Here is a 15503-nt window from a genome sequence, read left to right on the forward strand (position 1 = left end):
AGACACATCTAATGGACAAAAAACAGCAATCTGAATAGGGTGATGAGCCCTTTCAGCCCAGTTTGAGAGCAGCTACTGATAAAAGGCCTCAGGTTCATTCTGGCCAATGCCCTCCCTCCTTGATCAGCATCATGGGGAGAAGTCACCTTGAAATTCCTTTTAAACTTGGCAAAAATCTCTCAAGTCCAACAAAGTGCTTTTTCTTAAAGCCTGCCAACATGTCTCCAGGGGTCAACTTGCACTATCTGTATAAATAAATGCCTATATAAAGTGTGGGAAGAGCTGGGGGAGCACACTTACCCCCACACTCTCTGATGAGCTGAGTAATTTCAACATCTCAGACTTCTCTTTTTAGATTTTTTTTTCTGGACAGCATCTGGTCTGTAACAAAAGGGATTTGTTCCCCCAAACTAACACCCCAGGACTGCAGAGCCCCAGGGGCAGATGAGAAACGAGGGCCAGGATCTGGGTGCAGAGGACCCAGGGTCACCAAGGGTGAGCACCTGGGCTGAAGGGGAGGTTTATCCTGCAGGAGCCCTGGGGGTGGCAGGGGGCTCCTGGGCCAGAGCACAGCTCATTGCCAGGGGAGGGGATTAATTTTGGTCTTAACATCTCTGTCTCTGTTTTCAAGACTTTGCAGACCTCAGAGCCCATCCCTGGGGCAACAGGTTGGGTTGATTGAGGCATTGCCTGTTCAGGGGAGGGCTGGCTCCTGCACCCCAGCCTTAGTGTGGAGGGGATGGGGCTCCCGTGACCACACTGTCTGCCTGTCCCCAGAGGCAACCACCAGCAGAGATATTTTGGGGAGGAGGAAACTGCAAAAAGGCTGGGTTTGGTCTTTTTTGTTTTTAAATGAACAATGAAGTCTCTGCATGGCCCCATAAAAGAAAAGGGCTGAGTGATTCCTGCCAGCTCTTCTGTCCCATCTCTGCAGGGCACTGAGCAGTAATTGCATGCAGCAGGTTGGGTGGTGAAGCTGCCCATTAGAAGAAGGATGATGGGAGGGATGCACAAACAAAGATTTTAATCCACAGTGGCACAGAGAGCCCTTGAGCTTGACACATGGTGACACCATGAAGACACCAGTGCCACCACCACCTCCCTGCTGTGTCCAGGCACTTCCCAGGACCAGAAAAAGGCTAAACCAAACCAGAATATCCATCAGTTCTGCAAAACCTGTAAGGGTGAAGGACCTGGGTGGCTGAATAAAAATGCCCCATTAGCACCACCCTGCAGGTGGCCGTAAGAAAAAGCCCCTAGAGCAGGTCTGGCTGTGGGAAAATGTGATCCCCAAAAGAGAATCTTGGCACTGGCAATCTCCAGTGCTCCTGTGAACCATTTCCCAGGGCTGGATGTGGCAGAGATGCTGGTGAGAGCCTTCTGGAGGGTGCTTTCTGCTCCCCCATGTACCAGTCAGCACATTCACAGCCCCCTGGGCTCTCAGTCCTGCAGGGACCATCTGCTGGTGCAGCATCCTCAGCCCTCCTGCAGCTCCCTGTTCAGCTTGGCTCTTTGCATCGAGCCCTTCCCAAGGATTTTTTGGCTTTCCCTTCTCTTTTCAGAGGTTCCTTCACCCCATTTGGCTGGTTCACAGGACAGATATAAAGATTAACAGCATCACAGCTACTTTGGGTAGCTCTTTTTATAAGTACTAGAGTTACTCTAATAAGGAACCTTAATGCAGAAGGAAATGAATGTAATGTGCAGGGAAGATTCTTGCTGGTGGCAAGCAAATTTTCTTGGGGTTTAACAAATTCTTCCAAAGTGCTTGCTGCATTTTAATTGTGGAGCTCTGATTTTTTCAGCACAAGAATTAGTTTTTGCTCAACAAAAACTTTGCAACAGGATTTATTTCTGTGGGAACAGAAAATATTTTCTCTGTCAACGTCTTCAGCAGCTCCAACCAAAACAACACTGCCATAAACTCCCTCCAGGACACTGGCTGGATCCCAAACTATGCCTCCAGAGCAACTGCTTGGAAAGGGCAGTAATATGACCTTCCTTTCTCTAGAAAGGCTAAACGATTGGGACTGGCAAAAAAGTGCAAAGAGTGACTTCTGAAAACTTCTGCTGGCCCTAACCCTCACATGGAACCCTACCCACAGCACCACCAACACTCAGGCTACAAGTTGGCATTTAACCAAAAACCTCGAATACATCACCCTTTGGTGGCCACTCTCCCACTCTTGCTCAATATGGCTCCAAAACTCCGAAAGAACAGGACTAGCAAAAAAAAAAAAAAAAATTAAAAATGCAAAGAGTGACCACTGAAAACTTTGGGTGGCCCTTACCCTCACATAGAACCCTACCCACAGCACCATCAACAACTGGGCTACAGGTTTGCATTTAACCAAAAAAAAAAACCAACCCATGGCTTGTGGTTTTACAGGGTGCTTTGGGCTTCTTTAGAGGAGTCCCTGGGCTCATCTGGGGCGGGACTGGAGTCATCCAAGCTGCTGTTGAAATATTTTGAAGAGTCTGAACATGCCAAGGACAAAAAGTTCCCTGCCTGCTTTGATCCAAACCTCCTCCCTTTTTACAGGATCCCACCCAGGAACAGGGGTCCCAATCCCACAGCCCTGTATCAGAAGCCCTGCCACAGTCTGACCACCACCCAAGCTGCTCAGCTCAGGGTGGGGAGGAGTCCCTGTACCTTCTAAAAAACTCCCTGTCCATGTCTGTTTCCAACATACTTATTGCCCCTTCCCAGCACCAGAGCACAGCCAGGTAGGAGTAGCAGCTCCTTCTCTGCCCCCAAAATTAAGCCTCTTGTTAACAAAACTTCTCCAGCAAGGCCTGCTACACAGTCCTAAGGAGAGCTGTTCTTCTTGGGCTTGAACTGATGAAAAGAGAAGCCATAACACCTCAGAAAACAGCTTGAAACCTCAGGTAAATCCTGGCAGCTGATTCCCCCTTTCTCCCAGAGCAGAGCTGAGAGCACAAGAGATGCAACAACCAGAGCTGTCAATTTGCAAAGATCCAAATGCATGATATAGAATAAAAGTGAGCAACACATAGGAAATGAGAAAGCTAAAAATAATATGCATGTCTTAAATATCCAGAAACTGACAAGTACTCTGCCCTTTTCTTCCCAAAATTTCTGAGCTTTTTAGTGTGCAATATACACGTACTTATTCTTGTACCCATGAGGCACCAGAGGGCCCATCTTGCCTCCTTCAAAACACCAAGCAGAATACATTCATTGTGTTAAATAACTGATTAGTTTAGAAAACAAAAAGCAGCCTTGGGAGGCAGGCAGATATTTTATGTCATACAAAGGACACTGGAAAAACAGTATCACATAAGCAAGATGGCATTTGCTTTCCATAAATAATTTCTGAGTCTCAGGTTTTCAAAGAACACACCTGAGAGTGAGCAACACAATGTGAACCCTGCTCCCAGGGCCAGAGCAATCCCTCACCTGTGCAAATAAAGCCAGGGAGCACAGACAGATTTAAAAAAAAATTCTTGATGTAATGCAGATGTTGAGATCCAAGATCCCTTATACTCAGCAATCCAATACTCAGTATTTTAGGGAAATTGTAGTTTACATATCTTAATTGAGATCAACTGAAATATCCATGCATTTGCACAAGTTTAATACACATCTGCATCTGGAAATTATTTCAATAAAAAGGTTAAATGCAATAGCAAGTGGATGGGTTCTTGTATCTTGTACAATACTCACACAACAGATGACAACGTGGCTGCTGGCAAGGATCCATTCTGATACCAAATCAGCAACGCCCACGATGGAACATCCAGCTTCAGAGATCTTTTTAAAATATTCTTGCTGCCTGAAGATACTTGCAATCTGCTTCCATCTGCTCTTCCTAAGTTTAGAACATGCTTCAATAGCTTAATTTTAGAAAAAGAAGATAGCTGAAAATGTAAACACTTGCAGGCCAAGGCCACAGAATGTCAAACAACACCAGTGACTGCTAAGAGTAAAAATGTTAATTTTAAAATTAATTTCACATTATTCTGTGATCTGTTCTACCCATCTTGTTTGTTTGTTGCCCATTTTGAGAGAAAATATATATTGATGCATCACAAAACCCACTATGGACTTTTCCCCTCTAATACTATACTTACCCATTCAGAACATACTTTTAGACTTCAGCCTTGGAATGTATTATGTTTAAGAGGTAACAAATATTTTCCAATAATCTCCCTTACTTCCAAACATGAAAGAAGCTTAAAATACCACAGACATGAATATCATAAATCCCTCAGACACTGGAAGTTATCAATCCATTTGCAAATGGCACAAAGCTCAGAATGCAAAAATTCTTTGCATAAAAACAAAAAATAAAAGCATTACAGAAGGGGGGGAAGTAAAATATATTTTGATTCAAGGTCTCACATCTTTTCTATAAGCCACAAAATTCCCAGGATGTACTTAAAATTTATTTCAATTACCAGTATAGTATAAAAATTACAGAAGCCTGGTCTGCAGTCATAGTACAAACTCATGCCATGTGTAACTCATTACATAGTGTATATGTATGTAGACATACACAAAAGATTTATCACACTCAGCAATGCTTTCATATTGATCCTGAAATAGTTAGTCAGACAAAAGCTCAGTACACAAAAAATTCTGCTTCAACTAGGCCAGATTCTCATTCTTCTAAACCAGGACTTCACTTCAGTGCTGACTCATTCATTTATCCCGTGGTCAGCAGCATGTTCACAGCACTGCAGTTTGTCTCTATATAAATATTGGAACGAAATATACACCTCACACCTAAATGTTCTTCTGTTTGTACTACTAAGAGCCTTAACATTCAAGTCCAGAGCCTCAACTGCTGTGAACTGACTCAGCTGATCTCCATGGCAATATGTTGATTCAGCTGATGATGTGGACCTTTTATCAAGTATGGACTTATCAGACATCCCTGAGAACACTTACCCTACCAACAGATCCTCTCACTTCCAAGATGCCAACAGCCTACTTGAAATTCTCTGGCCAGACACCAAGCAGCTCTTGTGCATTACTCTGTGTCCTGGTCCCTTCAAACAGACAGCTCCAGAAGCTGACTTTGTATTGTAGACTGTGTTCTGAAAACCAGTTGGGTAATTCAAAAGCATATGAAAGCAATTATAATTATAGTACCACTGTGATAATTAAAACATTGCCAGCTGTATATAAGCCTATTCAAATGTACAGCTGTTATGTGGGCAATGGAAAAAATACAAAAGCTTCAGATTCTGTGCCCCATAATTTCTCAGACTGCTACATTCCAAACTCAGCTACTACCATCCCCGTTTATAACAAAATGCCAAAACAATAGTGTCCTTTTCCATGCTTTCTTCTAAACAATCAGTTCCCTCATCACCTCTAAGTAATACAAAAGATTGTAACATATTCTACAGTGATGCCCAATGCAAGATTAAACTGGTATCAAGTTTAAAAAAAAAACAAAAAAACAGAAAAATACTGATTCTCTTCTGCTGAAATTGTTCCCAGCTGTGGTATAAGATGCCTCCTACACTTGGTCACTTTTGTCTTCAGTTGCCATTGCCAAATCTCTCTGTTGTTCTTCTGGATCCCCTGGCAGGATACTGGTGACTGTCTGGAGAAGTGACTCGATCTGCTCTTCTGTCAGCCTCTCCTCGCTTTCTTCTACCATCTGCAGGTCAAAAAACAACCTATTGGAATCATTAAATCCACACTTCCTCCCCCAGCTCCAGACAGATGGACTTGACTAATTGGGAAATACTCTTCTCAGTGGCCATAGTCTGAGCTCATGACAAAAGCATTTTACAAAGAGGAACTTTCACAATATTTAAAAAAAGAAAGAAGAGCTCCATTGTTAAGCACAACTGGCACTGCTTAGTGAGACCCTGCTCCCTTTACAGGAATACATATGAACAGGCTTTCCTCCCTGGTTTCTCCTAAAGCCTCTACACCTACACACCAGTATCCTGAGCCAGGCTTTTCAGGTAGCTCACATGCAGAGCCACCTTCCCTTCCACTATTTTCCCGTGTTTTCATGTGAGAACTGACAGGAGAGAACCTGGAAGTGAATACCTGAACCTTGGTATCTTAATCCAGCATCCAGAATATAAGTAATTAGGCCATAAAAGAAGCCACCTACAGCAGCTACACTCTATTGGAATTTACTTAGACCACAAGATTCCTGAACATAAAGGCATATAAAAGCTCTGAGCAACACAAAATGTGTTGTTGTGAATCAACAATAAAATTCCATAAGATTAATTAGGGACCTGCTCTCACTGTGGAGCTGTGGGAACTCTTCTATCATTGCCACCAGTAAAAACAACTGCCCTAATTTATAGGCAGCTGTTAAAAGGAAAAGCTTGTCAGAAGACTGGAAAAGCAAGCCAAATGAACTCTTCAAATGCAAATGAAACCAATTAGGATTGTGGGGTTTGAGATTTTCTTTTTCATATGAAGTCCTTTAAAATGTCCTTTGAAGAGTGGTGATTTATATTAATTATGTTTCTAAGCCAACACAGGTTTAATCAGTTCTAGCTATCAATTGTCAGCTGTTCACATGTATCTTGCCTTCTAAAAAGCAGATGTTCAATTAATTTTTTTTCCCTTTCCTTGTTCTATGAGCCCTCTTTGCACAATCTGATCATCTTTCATCAGCCATTAACCACAGATCCTTGGTAAGAGAAAAGTGAGCACAGCAGAATCCACTCTTGTAGCAAAAAGCAGACAGAATATCCCTTTGTAAATGACTGTTTCTGGGGACCATCCTGATAAAAGGATGAAATTCTCTGCAGAGAAGAGTTCCAGCTACAGTTAGTTAAAAAACTACTATAGGACCCTGGCTTGAAAACAGCCCTGGCTCCAATCATTCCTGCCAGCTGCTATACTACATGCTAGGAGTTAAAATACACTAAAAATCCTCCTTACATTACCCTTCTGTGTAAGCAACTGCTGAAGCTACTGAAGTGGTAACAGGTAATTGCCTGCTAGGCTGCATTTCAGAAGTGATCATCTCAGCAGCTTGAGCAGCATACCTTGGAGCATCAACATCAGACAATAAAGTATGTTACAGTGTGTAAACACACTCTTTGTTGGCAAAACCACTGACAAAGCCATTACTCTACAGATGACCTATGCTATTAAGTTTTTTAGTGGATTATCAGCCTGGTTTTTTGGACTGGAGTACAAGTGTTACTACTGCTACATTGAACTTGAAAGGTTACAGCCCCACAGCAGCAGAAACCATACAAAGAACAAGTCCCTTGGACAGGCAATAGCACTTAAGGCAGAATGATTTATCTCTTTGTGGTCAGTGTCTCCTGCACTTATTACCATCCCACTGCTTTTCTGTCCTTGGGACAATGGCACCTTGCCTGCTTTAATGTACTGGATCACATGAAGTCTGCCCCTCTGCCCCATTTCTATTTTACTCCTCTCTGTATCTCCTTTCCCCTTCTCCTCCAAACACTTTCCCCTTTAGGTGCTTGCTTCAGGCATCCAGGGTTAGACACAGGTTTTGATCACAACTTAGATAACAGAAAGTATCAATTAGATAACAGATCAGTATCAGTTCTTCTGAACTTGTGCATTTAAGGCAGAGGATACCTATGTGAGGGTATAATCACTGCTGCTTACATTGCCCCTGAGTGCCAAATGAGTAATGCTCCAAATCCTCCTGGGAACAATCAGGCAAGCTGGTGTCATTTGCCCAGGCTGCTCACAGAAACCTGCAGGACTGACACACTGCAGATACAACTCAGGACACTGACAGATGAGCTGCAGCCACTGCTCTGGCAGTTTAAGAAATAACACTGCTGGGAAGCTGATGAAAGAAAATTGTCTCTCATGTTTCAGATGCTTTGGTGCTGTAAGCAATGCCTCACTAGCCTGTTGAGAAAAGCATCTTTAAGGAAAGATACTGGATACTGAACTGAGGAGAAGGTAAAGTAGCTCCAAATTCCCTGCTGACAGATCCATAGTGCTGCCAGAGGGAAGAGGGAATTCCTTAAACCATGGTAATTCCTTAAACCACAAAGCAAATTCATCAAGTGCTCACCTCTCTGTGCCTCTGAGCCCTGCATCCTCACTGCCACCTCTCACACCAGGAACTACTGACAGACAAGAATCTATATTGGGCAGGACAGACAGCTTATTATTCAAGCTGATGCTTTAGAACTCTTGCTGTGTTAAGCTATAAAAATTTTTTTTTTTTCATTCTTCAGGAAAACAGCCTGAAAACATGAGCAATTAGGAAAGAGCAAAGCAGCATGCAAAAATGAAAATTCAAAAATTAAGCAGAGTGAGCCTGCAGATTAGAACCAAATGAAACAGTCTAAAGGAAAATAGATACCAAGAGAAACAGAAGGTCACTCAGAGGCTTATTCTAGATTCAACAGATGTTCAGTATTTTGATTCACAGCTACAACCTGTGAATAAGCACAGCTAAAAAATACCTTTGCTACTGATCGTAATAGGAAATAATGTTATGATGCTCAGAAGAAAAAATTGTTTAAGAAAAAGCCTAGGAGGCAAAAAGAAAAAATTGTATAAAAGTACCTCCTTTTCCAGCAAGAATTTTACCAACATATACAAAAAATGTAAAAGTCTATCAGAAAGCCTTGCTAACTTATAACTTGCAATCAGCTGAAACTGCTCAAGCAACAGATTCAAGGCATAAGCAGTCAGGAATGCAAAGTTTATTCTAAGGAAAACAAAAATGCAAATGTTTTTAATAAGCATATGACATAAGTTGTTAATGTTGGCAGTGCCACACACACCAAATGGGAATACATTATTCTCACAGATGATGCAAAGTATAGAGTGTTTGTTATCAACTGAAGCTCTGCTGAACTGTTTATTTTCAATATTCAGGGGTTTGTGCAAGTGACAGAACTGGACAATGTTACAACAACTCAGATGCTAGATAGAAAGCACCCTGATGTTCACATCTCCTTCTCAGGGCTGAGAGCAAGGATTTGCTTGAAATGAACACAAGAGGAAGGCAGTAAACCCCATCCCAAAATAACTACAGTGTTTTCATAGAAAATGTTAGAGTAACAATCCCACTCATGCACATACACAGCATGCATTTTCTATGAACTATGTGGTCAAGATCAGCTCAGGCCTCAGTAGCAACTTCTATTTCACTCCAACAAGTAACAACTCTCAGTGCAGTGTATTCATACAGTAAGAATTTTCTCTAAACAACACAATCTACAGGACAACCAAAGAAGGAATCAAAGAAGGAAGCAGGAAAACTTTATTTGGTAACTTAATTGGCATAAATTTCAGGTACTCAGCAAAGTCCAACTAATAACTGGATGTCGAGCTTAAAATTAGGCAAACATTTACTAAATAGAGAATATGTCAAGAAAAGGATGCCAGCTCTGCTCTGCCTCTCCAGGCACCTCTACAAAGGGGCTTTTTGACACAGCAAAATGAAAAATGCATCCAACACCCTTCACTGAACCTACATGAGAAGGAAAAGACAAATCACTCACCAACTGCAGAGTTAAACACTGGCAGATGCCTTGCTCAGTAATGTAACTGCTACTGGGAACCAGAGCTCTGCCTATTAAACAAATGTGTATATGGAATATTTTGCCACCATGCAGCCTTTCCCAGCTGCACATTTTAACAGTAGCTTTTTTTTTTTTTTAATTGAGCACATGTATGAATGTCTCAGAGGAACAAAACAAGCATAATTACCAAATCAAGATGTAGTAATAGAATTACATTAAGCAGTAAGTCACATTAAAATCTGCTGATAAATTCTCATGGCAGAAACGAATTTTCAGAAGCTATTAAAGGTTTTATTTGTCAAGAAGGTAAACCAGAAAATAACAGCAACCCTGCCTATCAAGAAAATTTCAAAGATTAATGTAAATGTGCAAACCTATATGGTCACAAAGCCATGTAAGCACAAAATATGAACACAGACACATGCAAACTTGTCTAGAATTATTCTTTTTGCTCAGTGAAATAAGGACATTTTAGGATCATGCTCTCCCTAGTTATGAGCATACCTTATCTCTTCTGCTTACCCAGAAAGTAAAAGCAAAGTATAAGAAACTTTATCATCCTCACTGTGATTTTTAAGCTTTCAGTGGTAATGTTTATCCCATTTAAGTCTCCTCAGACACAACAAGACCCTGCAAATGTTGGAGAATAAACAAAGCCCCACTGAAGAACCCTAAAAAGTTTTGAAAGAACAAAGGAACTGTCTCAAGGATAAGTAAATATTTTATGGGTAACAAACAGCATCACTGAACAGATCAAGCTGTGGGTTAGTGGCTATTGTTTCTGTGAATAATAAAATAAGAATTGTATTTTTAAAATAATCAGTAAACTACATTTAAAAAAGGAAATAGGGGTTTCTGAACACTTCCAAAGCTATCAAGCCCATAATTTATCTTCTGTGTAGGAGGTACATATTTTATGAGAAAATGACTGCTATTTCCTCCTTTGAGCAGTAATTTGAAATTGTTCAGCCCTAACATGCTAATAGAAAAAAGCACATAAGAAAAGAAATAAAGAGACTGAATGATTGGATTAATGTCCCTTGGAGACAATTAGCCAAGTATGCAAAATGGGAAGCAAAATAATGAAAATAGAATGTTTAATCCTCTAGCACCCCCCATTTTCCAGAAGAATACTTTACATTATTATTTTCTATTCAACAATAAAAGACAATCTGTCAGGCTGGTGATGTAAAGCACATATCACAAGGTAGGAAGCTCTCTGGATTAAAAAGGACCAAATTAAAATCTACTCTTCCATTCAGAGAGAAGAATGTGGAGCAATTTGTTCACTAGAAAAGATGATGCTTAATCTTCAAAACCATTATGGTTCAGCATTAAGTAAATCTGGACCACTGTCATGGCTAGATCAACAGCACTGCCTTTTTTTTTTCTCCTTTGTGAATGACTGAGGCAGGAACAGCATATGTTGAAGATTAAAACAGGAGGTCAAGATAGCTGCAATGTGTATAGTGGTTTACCCTGTGGGATATGAAGTAGAATTTCATGCTCTTTTTGTTGCTATTGTTGTTTGAAAATAAATCTTGGCACACAGTCCAGAAAAGACCAATATGAATAATTACAGCAATTTATGCATAAAGTCTTACAAAACAACCTGGGATCAAAAGATCACAACATAAATTTGCCTGTTAGCACAAATACACTTTTATCAAAACTGATTTATTGTTTGCATTCAACTAAAGACAGGGAATTTTATAGCAGGAAAGTAAAAAACCAAAAAGCTGGAAAGGCAAAAAAGTAACAAGCAGGAGTAAATTCAACTACCCAGTCACACTGGGCAAATGTGACTGAATTTCATGGACAGACAGCACCCAGTAACATTTTGAGACATCAAAACTATTTGAACAAGTGGGAGACAGACATGTGGCTTGTCTGGCATCTTCTTTAAAGCTTTCTAAAAACTAAGATTGATTTGCCTACATTATCTGAAGTGGTCAGAAGTTTTCATTATCATTTATTTCTGATTCAGCCCCAGGGGTGACTCAAAGCTTTTGAGTGGCAGGGGCAAGCTCCACCAGAGGAGAATCAAGGGAATTTTAGAGCTGGTATTCACTTCCCTGTAGGCTGCCTCTCATCCACCAGCTGCAGCAAATTGGCTTCCCTGCATCCCTGCCTGGAATCTGTGTGTGGATGATCTTCTCCTACTGACATCAAAGAAGAAAGTGCTGGTAGCCTCCATGGCACTGTCTTACTTTGTACTCAAAGATGCTCAGAGAGCACAGAGGTTTTGTGTGTTCAAAGATGCTGCACTGCTACAATCTCTTTCCCCTGTCCTCACCAAAACCCCAAATTATTCAAGACAGCAATTGAATAGCACAATAATTTCCTTGCTATGGCTCCTTGTCTCTCTGTTTCACAAACAAAAGTGGCCTACAGTTTCCTAGTGGTTATTGAGATCAAAAAGACTTTGATATGCATTGATGGAAGAGTAAATGTACTGCAATTTTAGGGAGGCTTAATTTAACACAGTGTTAACAATCCAATCAATTCAGATGACTGTAATACTAGTTTTGGAGAAACTTGCCTTGAGGATTGCAGGGGTACTGCAATGGAACAGAAGTAGCTGCATCCCCAGTACTCCCACGATGCTACAAATTCAGATTACTCCTCAAAGGTATGAATATTGTAGCTTTTACAAGTTGCTTTTGATCATTAAGAGAAGGGTTACATATCAATAATAGGCTGACATGGGACTCAAATCTTGTATCTGTATTTTGCAAGTTTCAGCAATGAGTTGTATCTAACTTTGGCATTTCAAACCTTGGAATCTCTGAAGTATTTCACTCTACAGAAACCTGACTCATAGGCCCAGACTTCTTTTACTTGTCTCCTGGACTTCAAATATGACACAGGAGCCACACTATTTTCAGTACTTCACTGGCAGGTAAGAAAATGAGAAACTAGGGAGGACAATGAGAGGAGGAGGGAAAAGACAAACCCAGAGGCACATGAAGCAGCAAAAGATTAGTGCACTGAGAGAAGAAAAAGGGAAAAGAAGACTGTATGTGGCCTATATGGAAACACAACAAATCTGTGTCTGAGAACATGAGCTAACAAAGGTATGAGACAGGCTCTACATCACCACTGATGAGTAACCTCCTGTGCAAAACTTGTGAAGCCTTAATGCTCTTGGTCTGGCTGATGACTGACACTGATCCCTTCAGTCACAAAACACAGTATGAAGTCCTTAGCTAGAAGCTTCTTTTTATGAGACATCTTCAGCATTATAATGTCTGCTCCTTGTCTATGAAAGAAAAAGAGTTTTACTGGTACCTCTTTAATCTTCCCCTTTTTTCAGAAAAATATGGTCCCATTATTACATAGTTTGGTTTTAGGGTAAGATTGCAAACAGATGTTCTTAATGTAAGAGATTTTTATTAAAAGAATATCCTTATTATAATAAGCTCTTTATTACCACAGGATTTCCTGTTCCTAAGGAGATACTTCAGAGAATATAACCATCTATTTCTATTCAGTGACGATCCTTCTTTATATCAGAATTACACGTAACAGCTTTACAGTGACTACTTTCCATCCAAGTCTGTTTACACCCATTTCTCAGTCTGCACCACTGCCCAAAATTCTGTATCAGTCATTACTTGCTCCTTTCCAGCATGTTAGGTTTTATTATAATTGTATATAATATAATTGTATTATAATAAATACAAAACCCTGCCATCAAAACAACCATGACATCACAGCTGTCAAAAAGTGAAGCACTTGATTCCAGGGCAGCAGCAAAAAGAGTCAGGTTAAATATATTCTTACCCACATTACTGTAACTAATCTTTAATCACTGCATTTTTAATTACTGGGCATTTTCAATATGTGACACTGAAGCACACAAGAGGTGGAGAATCTGTCTGAGAGAAAGATGGGCAAGTCTCTAAGGAGCTCTAGGAGAGGAAGCAGAGGTGGATTTGAAAGCATGAATGTAAAGATGTGCATAAAGGGATACATTCAATCACTGACCATGAGAAAGTAATTATTCAGTTGATCTTCAAGGTTAAAGCTGCTTTCATTTAAGCTTTGAACAGTCAGAAGCATTGTTACTCACCAACTGAATTTCAACTGCTGTCACAGGACGGTGGTTGAGCAACTGGAGCTTTTCTGCCCTGTTTAACAGCAAAGCACAAACCAATCAGCATTACTGTGTAATCTGAGGATCCCCCAAAATGACTGGAAAAAGGCAAACACATTCCTGATAGTTTAGGGATGAAATGCTACTGGCAAGGTTAACTCTGACTTGCTTTTCAGTGCGATTGAATTGCCATAATTATTTGGGTATTTTAAATACAGCATTTTCTTGTGTGTTTAGACACTGCTGTTGTCATCTCTAGGTGGCAAGGCAGAAGCCCTTAGATCATTACTGTACAAGCATTAATTAACATGCAGTTACTTTTTTTTAATGCTGTACAGAAACACTGAACAACTTGTCAAAGATCACAGACTTTTGCAATAGTCACTTTGTGGTTTAATAGACAAGTGATAATTGGTTAATAATTGGATGATTTTAATCATGATTTTTTCAGCTTCAAAGCTTAGCTTGCAATTTCAAGATTCAGCATGTGTGAAACATTAACAATAGGAAGCTCCAAGAAATCCTCCTAAATATTCATTAGCCACTGAAAAGCATACACAATACATCTTGAATATACATTTACTTTACAAATGTACCTATTTTTTCCCTCCCAAGCTCAAAATTGGAGAAGGAGATAAAGAATTAGAACTTTTTAAAGGAGAAGAAAAAGAAGAAAACTCTATTTTAACCAACCACAGAACTGTCAAAAATGTCTGTTCAAAAAGCAAGCTCAAAAATTTTGGGTACCACCCTGTTCTTTTAATTTTCTTTTCTACTTGTACAGAACCACATCAGAAGATTCTTCCCAGTCTTCAGAAACAGTCTGCAATAAAGTGACATTTGGCACTCAAACAAATGCCAACAAGTGTGGCAGATTTTCCATTGATTTCAGATTTCACAGCTAAAAGATTTTTGCTGACCAACATGAGGATGTTTCTACCTGTACATCAGCATTTTCCCTTCCAAGCAGGACCATCAACTTATTCCTTAAAAAAAAAAAAAAAGGGGGGGGCCTAAATACATTCCTAAAGCAAATATTTTAATGGTGGTTTCGAAGTGTTTTCTAAAAAACACCAATTATCAAATTAGCTCCTCAAGCTTGCCCAGACTTATCTGTGTGTCTTGTGCAAAGCAGGATCACTATTCCCACTTTACAGACAGTAAGCCTGAGAGGAAATGGCTACACAGTGAGTGCTTTAAAGGTTTTGGTGGTGTAAGAGTGGAGAAGAGTTAAAGTGTGGGAGGAGAAAAGGCCCTTGAGACAGTTTGCAGCAGCAGATACTGCTCTGTTCCCTGAAGGCTCCACTAAATAATGCTGAAAAGGACTGTGTGGTCATGGCCCCAGGCCAGACCTCCTCCTTCCCTCTTGGAGATTTTCTAGTGCCCTGGAAAGGATCTGCCCTTGCATTCATGAGCTGGAAAGTGCATCCAGGCTGCAAAATTCCTGGAGGGTGCTGGGGAGAAGGTCCTTGGTGTCAATTATTGTATAAATCAATATTTACAGCCAATTCCCTCTGTAGTGACCATGCTCTCTCTTCCCTCCTGCAGAATAACTGTTTACATTGTCCCCCCTCTCCTGTTAACAGCCCCTTGGCAGCACAGGGTTTGGGCTTCAATTCTGAATGCTGTTATTTTAGAGACACAAAGGAATCAGAATTAGCTTGGTTAGCCAGATTTATTAGATTGCTTTGGTTCTGGGGAACCAAGGAGGAAAGCCAAACATGTTTCCATTGGCAGGAAGCAGGGAATACACCTCCTTTGTTTTCCCATGCTAATCACTTGTATCTATTTGGCAGCTTGATGTTTACAAAAAGAGATTATTAAGAGCACCGTTGAATTTAACACTGACCTGAGAGCACCACTGTTGGCTGCTTCATTGTAAAAAAGATGCAGCATTTGTTACTGCTCCCATTTACCA

General features: G+C 40.5%; 1 protein-coding gene across 2 annotated transcripts in view; it reads right to left on the bottom strand.

Annotated features, from left to right (window-relative positions):
• Positions 1 to 4325: 4325 nt before the first annotated feature.
• CRCP (CGRP receptor component) overlaps positions 4326 to 15503 on the bottom strand; it is a 33363-nt gene continuing 22185 nt past the window's right edge. For both annotated transcript variants that reach the window (XM_030462290.1, XM_008490704.2), the window contains 2 exons: positions 13562 to 13619; positions 4326 to 5636 (listed from right to left, as the gene is read on the bottom strand). In XM_030462290.1, coding sequence (XP_030318150.1) covers positions 5493 to 5636; positions 13562 to 13619 — 202 coding nt within the window. In that variant the 3' untranslated portion in view covers positions 4326 to 5492. The remainder of the gene's footprint in view (positions 5637 to 13561; positions 13620 to 15503) is intronic.

Source organism: Calypte anna, chromosome 19 (assembly GCF_003957555.1).
Source record: "Calypte anna isolate BGI_N300 chromosome 19, bCalAnn1_v1.p, whole genome shotgun sequence".
Taxonomy (NCBI): domain Eukaryota; kingdom Metazoa; phylum Chordata; class Aves; order Apodiformes; family Trochilidae; genus Calypte; species Calypte anna.